The 12,016-nt window shown below is 39.8% G+C and overlaps 1 protein-coding gene across 5 annotated transcripts in view; it reads right to left on the bottom strand.

The window, feature by feature from the left end:
• Positions 1-698: 698 nt before the first annotated feature.
• Positions 699-12,016, bottom strand: part of LOC134211060 (N-alpha-acetyltransferase 60) — a 36,218-nt gene continuing 24,900 nt past the window's right edge. For 3 of the 5 annotated variants that reach the window (XM_062687627.1, XM_062687626.1, XM_062687628.1), the window contains exons 5-6: positions 11,888-11,998; positions 1,347-1,708 (exon numbers count right to left, since the gene is read on the bottom strand). In XM_062687627.1, coding sequence (XP_062543611.1) covers positions 1,570-1,708; positions 11,888-11,998 — 250 coding nt within the window. In that variant the 3' untranslated portion in view covers positions 1,347-1,569. Of the gene's footprint in view, positions 1,300-1,341; positions 1,709-11,887; positions 11,999-12,016 lie in introns of those variants that run through there. The other 2 variants (XR_009978918.1, XM_062687625.1) reach the window with 2 other exon arrangements.

Here is a 12,016-nt window from a genome sequence, read left to right on the forward strand (position 1 = left end):
CAAAAAACTGGACGGACTTCGTGAAAATCGTATCACTCGTGTCAATCCCTGCCCTTCGTATTACTCCCTCCAAATCGATGTTGATTAGCAGACACGAAAGACCATCACCTTGCCGTAACCCTCTGCGCGTTTCGAAGGGACTCGAGAATGCTCATGAAACTCGAACTACGCACATCACCCGATCCATCGTCGCCTTGATCAACCTTATCAGTTCATCCGGAAATTCGTTTTCGTCCATAAGCTGCCATCGCAGCATTTCTGCAATACCTGACGTACGGCGAACACCTGATCTGTGGTAGAGCGTTCACCCATAAACCCCGCATAGTACTACCCCACGAACTCTCTAGTAATTGGTGTTAGTGTTAAATGTTTTGTAGATGGGACACACGACACCTTCCATCCATTCCTGCGGCAAAACCTCATCCTCCCAAACCTTGGTAATTACCCAGTGCAGCTCTCTAGCCAGTGCCTCATCACCGTGTTTAAACAGCTCTCCTGGTAGTTGGTCAACTCAAGGGACAGTTAATTCATCACGAATTTTGTCGAGTTGTGATATATCAGCATAGAGATCTTCTTCAAATTATACGAGCAAGCAGGCGTTGAGTTACATTGGTAGATATGGTCTGTTTTACATGTATGATAATATATTATATGCTAAAGGACGTGATACAGCGCTGCGGTTCATAAAGCTGACTCCATTGACTTTCCATGTAGGTTTATATTTGGCATAACCATTATATTATCTAGAGCATCACCAATGCTCTCATCTGTCAATAAATAATCCCTCGGACAATTACGCCACACATTCTATCGCAGTGATGCTTTCTAATATGCAGGGAAGGTCTTTCATTTTCTTATTATGATGGTAATGACGATAGTTAACTGTACAGCATGATTCGACAATTGCCAAAAACGTCAATTGCGAATATGGATCAACAACTCTTATTGCATATTTTTTGTATAAATTAAAATGCATTAACAGATACCTCATTGAAATATCGATGAAAATGAGGGAAGTGAACCGTCATCAATGGATAAACGCTTATATAACCAATGTATAAACAAAGATTCGTCGATTAATTTATATAGAAAAACCTAATCTGAATAAATGTGAATAAGAATGGAATAAATAAAAAAAGCTTTTGGTTTATTGTCAAATACATGAAATGTCGATTTTAGCTATCGTGTTTAGTCAACTCTCTCTGTCTTAAACATGTTATATATGGATACACTTGTCCCTATGTCTAACAAAAGTTAGTTCCGTCTCATATCTGGAAATGTAACATATTCCGCCTGTCCCTGCAAAATGAGTTAGAGAGAGCCATTCTAATATGTATTTTAAAATATCCTCAAAAACAGAAGCAATGAATAAATAATCCTTGGTCAACAATTGCATTATCTAGCGGCTTATTAGTAAATGTGTGACAATTTAAAACCGTTACGCCATTCATAACAACTTGCGCAGCGTGTTATTTTATATCCACCCTAATAAAAGGTTTGTGCTTACCGAACTTAAATATTTGACTATAACGAATCACCGGAAAACATTCGGAGGAGACTTTTCGTCTCTTAGGTGTCCTGCGTAAACGTGAACCTCGATATGGTACGATAACAAACCCAACGAAATGCACTTCGGATGCGCCCGCTAAGCCAGGAGCAGAGTCCTCCTGCGGTGACCACCAAAGAGCACCAGTTTTTGAGATGATCAGTATAACCAATGGTTAAGGTCTTTAAATTTTCTGCAGTGTTTTGAACTTATGTTCTAAGTAGTAAGCAAACATACACAAAACAAACAAGCAAGCAAAGCTGTTAAACATATAAATTAGCGAAATCATGCAATAAAAATAGATAACAAACGTCAAATAACATCGATACGATATGACTACTTTTGATAGATTACTACAACTGTAGTGGTTGTTTTAAGGAGTCAATATTTTGAACAATCAGGACTAGAAGGTTTGCGGACATATTGAAAAAAAAGTGGTTGACAACGTATATAATAGCGATCGTGGTGACCTAACATTTTTAACTCTTGACATTACTGCCGTAATCTGGAAAAGTGACGTAACAGCCATTTTACAACATGCATGTTTTCCATTTTTCTGTTGAAGAGCTCGATGAGTAGTACTCGCTAACACCATTTTTGGAAAATGGCGTATACGTCACTTTTTCAGATTACGGCAGATTAACCGCACCATATTGCTTCGACGTGAAATCCGTATCCGTTTTCCGTTGAAAAAAGATTTGTGAAATTTTACCAAACAGTAATTTTCTCTCTTGCCCATTTTATTTTATTGATTCAATTGGGCTTTTGCATATTTTTTAATTAGCCTTGAACTGGCCTTCTTCTTCTTCTTCTTATTGGCATTACATCCCCACACTGGGACAGAGCTGCCTCGCAGCTTATTGTTCATTAAGCACTTCCACAGTTATTAACTGCGAGGTTTTTAAGCCAGGTTACCATTTGTGCATTCGTATATCATGAGGCTAACACGATGATATTTTTATGCCCAGGGAAGTCGAGACAATTTCCATCCCGAAAATTGCCTAGACCGGCACCGGGAATCGAACCCAGCCACCCTCAGCATGGTCTTGCTTTGTAGCCGCGCATCTTACCGCACGGCTAAGGAGGGCCCCTGGCCTAATAAACCTTTAAAAATATCAGCTCAATTTCCCTTTTTATTGAAAATATATATTTTTTGCCTTTTAAAAAGCAATACATGGACGGCTTGTTTTGATAAGAAATTGCAGACATTTTTATAATGTATAGTCTAAAACATCTATTTTATTCAATAAAATCATTGGCAATAAACCTATGTAGGTATCTATGTGGAATTTAACATCGTGACTAAAACAATATTAATTGAAGAATTCAAAGGTGTTTAACCCAGCTTACCCAGGCATTTTGATTGACAAAAAAACTTTTTCTTCAATGTCTCAATGTCTTCGTTATTTCATACCCTCGGCATACAGATTATGAGCTATTATTAATAGACCCATGTTGAAAAGTGAAATCAAAATGTTTTTGATCTGACTGAGGCGTTGAGGGTTCACCTTGCCACCTTGTTCACTTGCGACCTATCTTGCCCCATCCTACTCCACAAATGCAAAAATGGTAATATGGCTTAGAAATCTCGCACAACAACTGTGGAAGTGCTTGATAAAGTTGATAAACACTGAGCTGTGATGCGACAATGTCTCTGTGGAGAAATAGTTTCCATTGGTGGCCGTTATTCCGACGGGCCTGAAAGGGTTAATAAACCGAACGAGCATTATGAGCAATGCAGCGAATGAGTTCCGTTTTGTTGTTATTCAGCGTCGCCGCATAATGGAACGTACACACGGTCAAGCAGTTTGACCAACATTGACTCCACCTCTCGTTTATTCAAACATCCATTAAGTTTTGCCATAAGCGGCACGAACAATCAATTCATTCGACCAACGATATCACACACGAACGACCGAAGCGCCAACTGGAGCACCAACCATCAAAAAATATAAGGGGATTTGTGCAACTTCACTACAAATGCTCAAACATGTTCGGCGAACCTTGACTCCACCCCCGCCAACTCAAGCCAAAATCAAACCGTTTTAATTTTTTCCAACCGAGCCGCCAACTGTCAAATGGTTGGTCGAACAACTTCACACACGTTCACACAACGCAGCAACTGAAGCGTTTTCTTGGGGGCGGAGTCAATGTTCGTCAAACTGCTTGACTGGTGTGTACGTTGCATAATGCTACGTACACCAGTCAAGCAGTTCGACGAACATTGACTCCACCCCAGAAAACGCTTCGGTTGCTGCTTTGAACGTGTGAAGTTGTTCGAACAACCATTTGACAGTTGGCGGCTCGGTTGGAAAAATTAAAACGGTTTGATTTTGGTTTGAGTTGTCGGGGTGGAGTCAAGGTTCGCCGAACATGTTTGAGCATTTGTAGTGAAGTTGCACAAACCCCATATATTTTTGATGGTTGGTGCTTCGTGTCGTTCGTGATATTGTTGGTCGAATAAATTGATTGTTCGTGCCGCTGTTGGTGAAACTTGATGAATGTTTGAATAAACGAGAGGTGGAGTCAATGTTGGTCAAACTGCTTGACCGTGTGTACGTTCCATAACACACACAGCGTGAAGAACGGCAATGGCGATGTCATGTATGTTATTAACAGAAGAGCAAAAAGGAATAAACGAAGATGGTCTCCATCGTATATATGAAATTGCGTGTGACTGTAATCATTGTAAAAGTTTGAATATCATTTCTGTTATGGAACGTACACACGGTCAAGCAGTTTGACCAACATTGACTCCACCTCTCGTTTATTCCAACATCCATCAAGTTTTTCCAACAGCGGCACGAACAATCAATTTATTCGACCAACAATATCACACACGAACGACCGAAGTGCCAACTTGAGCACCAACCATCAAAAAATATATGGGGGTTTGTGCAACTTCAATACAAATGCTCAAACATGTTCGGCGAACCTTGACTCCACCCCCGACAACTCAAACCAAAATCAAAACGTTTTAATTTTTCCAACCGAGCTGCCAACTGTCAAATGGTTGTTCGAACAACTTCACACACGTTCCAACAAAGCAGCAACCGAAGCGTTTTCTTGGGGGTGGAGTCAATGTTCGTCAAACTGCTTGACTGGTGTGTACGTTGCATTACGAGCGTTGTGAATCATTGTATTGAAATCGCTGTTTCATCATCGTTTGCATAAATCGTTTTGCCGTTCTCTACCAAACGTCCGCTAGCCTATAGAGGTAGAGAGCAGAAAGAGGCTTGTTGTGGGGGAGAACTAGATTGTATGTTTATTGTATTGTTTATATGTTTAATTATTAATGGAAATATACTTTTAGTTAAGTTTGTTCACCAACCCACTTATGAGATCGTTTACTTGCACCCGGAGGGTGTAACATATCTCACAATCTACTACCATGTGCTACAAATACGATTTCGATGCTAGCGTCAAGTGTGAGAAGTGTCGAAAATGGCGCCACTTTGAGTGCGTGGGCGTCGATAAAAGCGTCGCCGAGCTTGTCTGGCTCTGTGCGACCTGCCTGTGGAGAAGTTCTATCCATCCGGTAACACATTTCTACAGTGATTTTCACACATTCTGGTCGATATGAAGCTAGTAAGACAGATTGGTAAGTTAGAAAAGACGAAGTTGACCAAAAGTCGTATGACTAAGAAACTAGCGCATGACGAGATAGAAGAAGAAGAAGTCGATGACATTGATGATTCGACAAAAGTAGAAGATCAAGGACAGAAAAAGGTAGGCGAGAAGCGGAGACGAAGACGAGGATGATGATCAGGTTGATTTGTTGCATGTGTTGTCAGACATTATCGGTCAGCATTGCAGCCGCGTGAAACGTGCCGCATCTGTTCCGGTCAAGAAGACCAGTCGCGTTCTTGAATGCATGAAAAAAAATGTTGGTGTGCCGTCGGCGGAGTCGACGCGAACATTGATGGAACTTAGAGAACTCGAAAAGTGGAATCGACTGGAGGAATCGAAAAGGGAACCAGCGAAAGACTGCCGATTTTTCGGAATTGAAGGATGGCGCGAAGGCTGATGTGGCAAAAGGAAGATTTGTTTCCGAAAAAACTTCGGAGCAACCTGAAGCCACCGAAACCACACAAGGCAGAAGTTGCTGGATCCGACGTTAGTCTTCCACGGTCATCGTTCGTTATTGCCAATTCTTCGGATAATGAATTCGATGTCATTCCGGAGAGCGTCTCTACAAGAATGAAAGCAACGGGGACAGGACCATCTCGTCTGCCGATTGCGTCGAGGCAGGTGTTTCCGAGAAATTTGGTGCCGCCGAGGAGTGGCCGATTTTCTCCAGCGCGTATGAGCAGGCGAATAAGTCGACTACAAGAGGCTTTGACAGGCAGAGCTTTGGATACGGTTCGAAATCGTCTTCTATTGGGAATCCAGAAATCCTGTCGACAAGGTTGGCAAACCGGATCCAAGAATTAGACCCAATACGGAGAGCTTGGAGTCTGTAATAGAGTTCGGAGGCGCAGTAGAAGAGTTCACGCAGCACCTTACAGCGGCAGGATTGACTAACCATTTGAAAAAAAAAACAGATTCTGATGCCGAACTTAGTTCAGTATGCTTAGTATGCTATGGAGTGAGTGGACTACAAATGACGCGCTCTGTCGGTCGACATGGAAACATTCAAGGCTTTTATGGAAAGTCTCGTCGAAAAGGCTCTGGAAGTAACCTTCGAGAAGGTGAAATCAAACGAGTAGAGCAAGAAATGAGAGCACCCGAGAACGAAAGTATTTGTACAATCAATGAGGGTTAAGCATGGTCCAAGAGTTATGATGAATTCAGAACCCTCAAATCAACAGCAATACCGTGATGTAAAATATTCTGTGTGCCAAAACCTAGGTTACTTTGGGTGACACTGCTAAGTTGTCTTTAAGCAAAGTGTAGCAGATCGGTGGAAAACTGTGGAGCGATCGATTTTCTGCCCGTGTTCCATGTACGAATGTACAATCATGGAGATCTGCCTTGTCGAATAAGAAAGCGCTGCTTGATAGAAGGGTGCCCTAAGTTTCACAATTCACATTGGAAGTTCGATGCAATAGTCATCGGCAGCTGAACTCGACAGTACTGTTTGGCATGGTACCTGTCACATTGACAAATGGAAGCAGGCTCGTCTGTGACGCTTATACATAACAAGCTGGCCAAACTATTGAAGGCTGATGGACCTATACAACCACTATAAATGTGCTGGACGAACGGAATACATCAAAACGAAGGCAGTCGAAAGTTGTCAATATTCAGGTTTCCAACCAAGGTTCATCGGATAACTACGATTTTGTGGATGCTCGAACAGTAAAGAAGTTGTATCTCCCTTCCCAACGGGTGGACGCGGAGGATTATGTAAGTTTTCCGCATGGCAAAGCAGTGGGTGAAAGTTCTGAAAAAGGCGGAAGCTGTCTGAATGTCGAATGTTCAGCACCACGGAACTACGCTGCCGCGATTCGCATAAGAGTCCCATGTCACCAACCCACTTGAGATCGTTTTCTTGCCCCCGGAGGGTATAACATCCTTACACGCCCTATTTATATAATTGGCAATATTCGCGTTGATGATTGCTTCGTTGACCGATTTGGATGATTTTAATGGTTTTATTAAAGTTAATTGCGAAACATAAGAACATTTTTCTACTAAGGTCCCCTAATTATTCCAATTTGCCTTATTCAATTTTTGTCTAAGACTGCCTGATTGACAAGACTGACCTTTAAGTGGTCTTGTTGTGTAGGGGTTGACACGCCTATATAGATAGTAGGAGGTTGAGGGTTTGAGTCCCTTCAAGACACGTGGATTATTTTTCGCAAACTTCATATTAATTTGTCCATTTCGAAACATGTGCTGTGCATTTGGGCAGCCAAGATATGCAGCGAAAAATTATGATTGGTAAAAGAAGAGCAATCCAGTCCGAAGAATATTCTTCAAAAAAAATACCTAGTATTCAGCCTAATATCAAATATATTATATTAACAATATGGTTCACTTCGAGTTTTCCCATACAACGAAATGGCGAACAATTTGCCGGTGATAACAACATCATCTAGCGAGCAAAGAGGAATCTAAACATGTTTTTTTCTAGCTTGTGCTGGAAAACCCTCCTGCCATCTTCCGGTGAGTAGTCATACAGTTGTTCGACTTTGTTAAATGCAAACACTACTGTAAATATTTCGATGAAGCAGTGCAAAGCAGACAAACTACACCTTTGCTTCAATCGTTTAAACTGTGAAAGCCGTTCCGCAAACATTAAAATGATTGTTCCACTGTAAACATTTCTATCATTTTCTTCAGCAAGAAATTTGATTAATTCTTTCTGAATATTATCGATATTATTCCAATGCATCATTCTTCTTCCTCTTCGGTGTCCTAAATTCCTACTGGAACTTAACACCTGCGTTTCAACTTATTATGAATTGAAAACTTTTTGCTGCCCACCATTGATTGAATGAATATGTATCTTGAGTGGAAAGCCATGAAGATGACACTCATCCGATTGCGTTTTGTTATGTTGCGCTTATCATAATGGGTATGATTATTTTGTTACATTTAGACATGGAAAGTGAATTGAACAAGTCGCTTGGATTAAACGCGTCCAAACACCTTCGCTCAACTCACTTGAACGGACAGTAAGTTGAACATGTTCAACTCTATTGCAAGTAAATTACAATCAACTAAGTTGTTCAATTCACTTGCCCTTTCAAAACGTAGCATTACGGTGAGATATTTCGGCTAAACTTAATCACGCCTATTTTATTGTGCTTTCTCGATTTCGTATCCAATATCAGATATTTTTTGGGATTTAATAGATTATTTTTCGATACTTTCGCAAGAAAAACTAGTTGAACGTACCCGACCTTGCTCGGGATTATACTACAGTCGCTCTCCACATCTCGATATTGAAGGGACCATCGAGATAGGGAGAGATCGAGGAATGGAAGAAAAATTTAAATGGGTACTAGATCCAAAACAGCTTGTTGCTATGAAAAACGACAACAAAACAAATATCATTACTTATTGTTGATCTGTATTGTTATCGTCCAAATATGGTCTAGTAGCCTAAAAATTTGAACATATCGACATAAGGAGAGTGAATCCAGAACAAAATACGATTACAACACATCGGGATAGAATAATTTCGAGATAGGGAAGTTATCGAGATGTAGAAAGCCAGAATGTATGTAGATTGAAGGGACCGAGGAAAGCATCGACATAGGGAGAGATATCGAGATATAGATCATCGAGATTTATAGAGTCGCCTTTATTTTGCATTCTTACTGTCAATTGTTGAGTTCATTCAGCGCCGCACTCTAGATCATTTTTAGCGCGATCGTATTGGGTTTCCTTACAACTCGCATCAAAATTGTATTTTCACAATTTCTCAACTTTCTCCTCAAAATTTAGTGATATTTTATAACACAGCAGTCCTCAAGACGAATCGATTAGTGAGAAACCCGTACAAATCGGTCATCCCATTCGTGAGTGATATTGCCTCAAAGGAAAGGCAAACTCATTTTTTTATATAGAGATTGTACCACAAACGTTATTATGTTTGAATTGTATTTATATCAGACGCTCATATCTGGCAGTTTGTTCACAAAATTTCGTTTCTCTCTGTCAAATCTTATTCAAAAATTGATAACAATTTGGGAATTCTCAAAAATGGGATTATGCATGCGAGCTTATTATTAGCATCGCTAATACTTTCACTACGTGAAAATATAGCTCTTATGGGCCAAACACAATGGATACGTTTGCGTGCGTTTTGACAGTTTTCCCATGGGAAAACTGTCAAAACGCACGCAAACGTATCCATTGTGTTTGACCCTTTAAGCTTTCTTTTCGTGACTATTTGAAAAAAATCTACCCAGGGGTCCCAAACAACTTTTTTTTCTCCCTTAAACGGAACCTTTCAGTTGTAAAACAGTCAATTATTTACCACGTCACTACTAAATGAGTTTCCTTGATTTTTTTCTTCCAATCATCATATAAAAAATTAAGGAGGAATCGATTATTACCAAGTTATAGTCTAAATAACTTGTTTATTGAAGCTCAAACGTTAAAGAGCATAACGAAGCCAAACTCGATAATTGTATGTAATCCTCTGAAAATAGCTGAGAAACGCTTGGATGGAGATTATGCACTGGTTCGATATCTTTTTTACACATATACCCAATTCTTTCTCAACGCTTGCCAAAATTGAAACTTGTTATGCGAATGAATAAGTTTAACTGGTGTCATAAAATTATTCAAAACGATTGATCATGCTAAACAATAATCTACCATAGTAATATAAAAGCCTTCCTTAGCCATACAAGTTTTATTCCGTTCTAGGGATGGTTTTCAAGATCAATTTATAAGATCTAATAATAAAACCCAATATTACACGACAACTTCCCGAAGACCACTATAAGTGTAAAATATGGCCAAGTGGCCCTCTCTAGATAACCACTATAAACCTGTTTGTAAGAGTATTTAGGAAAAAAGGGAATTTGGCTGCCGTAGCTGTGTAAAGTGTTAAGTGTAACAAAACATAAGTAAATTGATCAGGGTCACTTCCTTGCTGTTAAAAAATACCAGTGAGTTTAACCATTGCCTAGCGGTAATGTTTGCTAGCCAAATGTTGAATTCAATAAATTCGGCTCCGTAAGTGTGTGTGTGTGTGTGTGTGTATAACGATCGTCATATGTTGGGTAGTTTAATACAACGTGTATCGAACATTTTGGACGCGAGTTGGTGCCACATGTGAGGTCGCAGAATTTCGTGAGAGTGAATCATATTGTTAATATATTATGCATCTCGAGATAAAATAGAATACTGCGGCTTCCTGCTGGTTGCTTCTCAGGTAATCGCAACGGTCACTAAACACAACAGTGTCGATGAAAATCTCACCCACTGTATGCACTTGCCATGATAAACACTCTCCATGTACTCAGTGACTCCGGTTGCCTCTCACTAAAACAATCGAACACTGCTGTCATTTCGCGAAAAGCACGTGGTTTTGTTTTGAGCGGGAAAATTCTGCCTATCTTTTAACACGGCGGCTATCTTGACGTTTACCTTCGCAGTCGAGCCTGCGAGTGTAAGACCGCCGCAGCATTCTAGAAAAAGATTAGCGCGACAATAGTATATTTGATAAAAGTGTTGCAGTCAAATGAGCAAACAGCAACATGGTGTGCGAAACAGAGAGCGAGTAGGTACAATGCTAGAAGAATGTTAACTTCCACAGCAACCTCGTATAGCTCTCCAACTGCTTCAGCGTGCGTCAATTTCGATATGGTGCACCGGAATGGTCCCGCCGGATACAGTTCAACGAGCTATATCAAATTTATTATACATTTCCACAAACATATGCCTACCACACTTCTGCTACAACATTTGATTTTCCGTTTGCATTCGATTAAACATAATCGATTAAGTTTGCGAAAAAAACATCAAGCATCCCTATTTTTTTCATGATGACATTTTGAAGTGTGTGTAAAACGATCGTCATATTTTGGGTAGTTCGATTTACGTGTGTATCGATCCTTTTGGACGCGAGTTGGCGCCACATGTGGTGTCGCCAAAATTTCGTGAGAGTGAATCATATTGTTAATATAGTATATTTGCTAATATTCAATAGGTACCCAACGTTATGGCAAAAGCAGCCATAGATTAAGGTATTTAGTTCTTAGTTCTTTTAGTCCCTTCGTTTAAATGACTATAATAGGATTAGCATGCGATTAATATAATGGGATTAGCATCAGAGTGCGTCTAATTAACAGACGCCGGGCAAAAGTATGTACCAGCTCTCATAAACCCTCCTAACAGTGGATCAATCTTAGTTTGCAACAGATGTATCTGAACTTCCATCACAAACGTTTTGAGTGTTGTTGTCACTTGACAGAGTTTAGCACCAAACAAATAATCGACAATACTCACTGCTAATGCCATGGTTTTTGTTGTTCAGAATTATGGACTACTATGATAAATGAAACAAGAATAGATTTTCTAAAAAATACACTTTATCTGTTTTGCATTCCATAGAACCAAGAAAACAAACAAGCAATAAATAAAACTTATAACTAAATCACACTCATTTTTTACCAATAAATTGCAAGGCACTATTAAATAATAGAACTACTTCATGCGATTAAAAAACACTCGGAAAACGGGCAGTTATTAAGCCTGTGAAATGACGTTAAACATAAATCAATGAAATAATGATAGAATGTGACGTGCGAGACAACGCGTACCTAAGGTTAACGTAGTGCTAAGCATGCTTAACTACTAATAACAGCCACAACATTCGCAAAGCTGGGGTAGAATAACTGATAAAATTTCAGTAAACAGATTTGAAAAGGATATTATAAACTCCATGGTGAGTGGCCTCCATTAAGGTACGACACATACGTGAAGCCATCTTTGCATTTACCCCGTATTGAGTAATAGTAAGGCAGGAACGAGTGAAGAACGAATCTGTTACGAAAGTAGCGT

The sequence above is a fragment of the Armigeres subalbatus genome, chromosome 2 (genome assembly GCF_024139115.2).
Source record: "Armigeres subalbatus isolate Guangzhou_Male chromosome 2, GZ_Asu_2, whole genome shotgun sequence".
NCBI lineage: Eukaryota > Metazoa > Arthropoda > Insecta > Diptera > Culicidae > Armigeres > Armigeres subalbatus.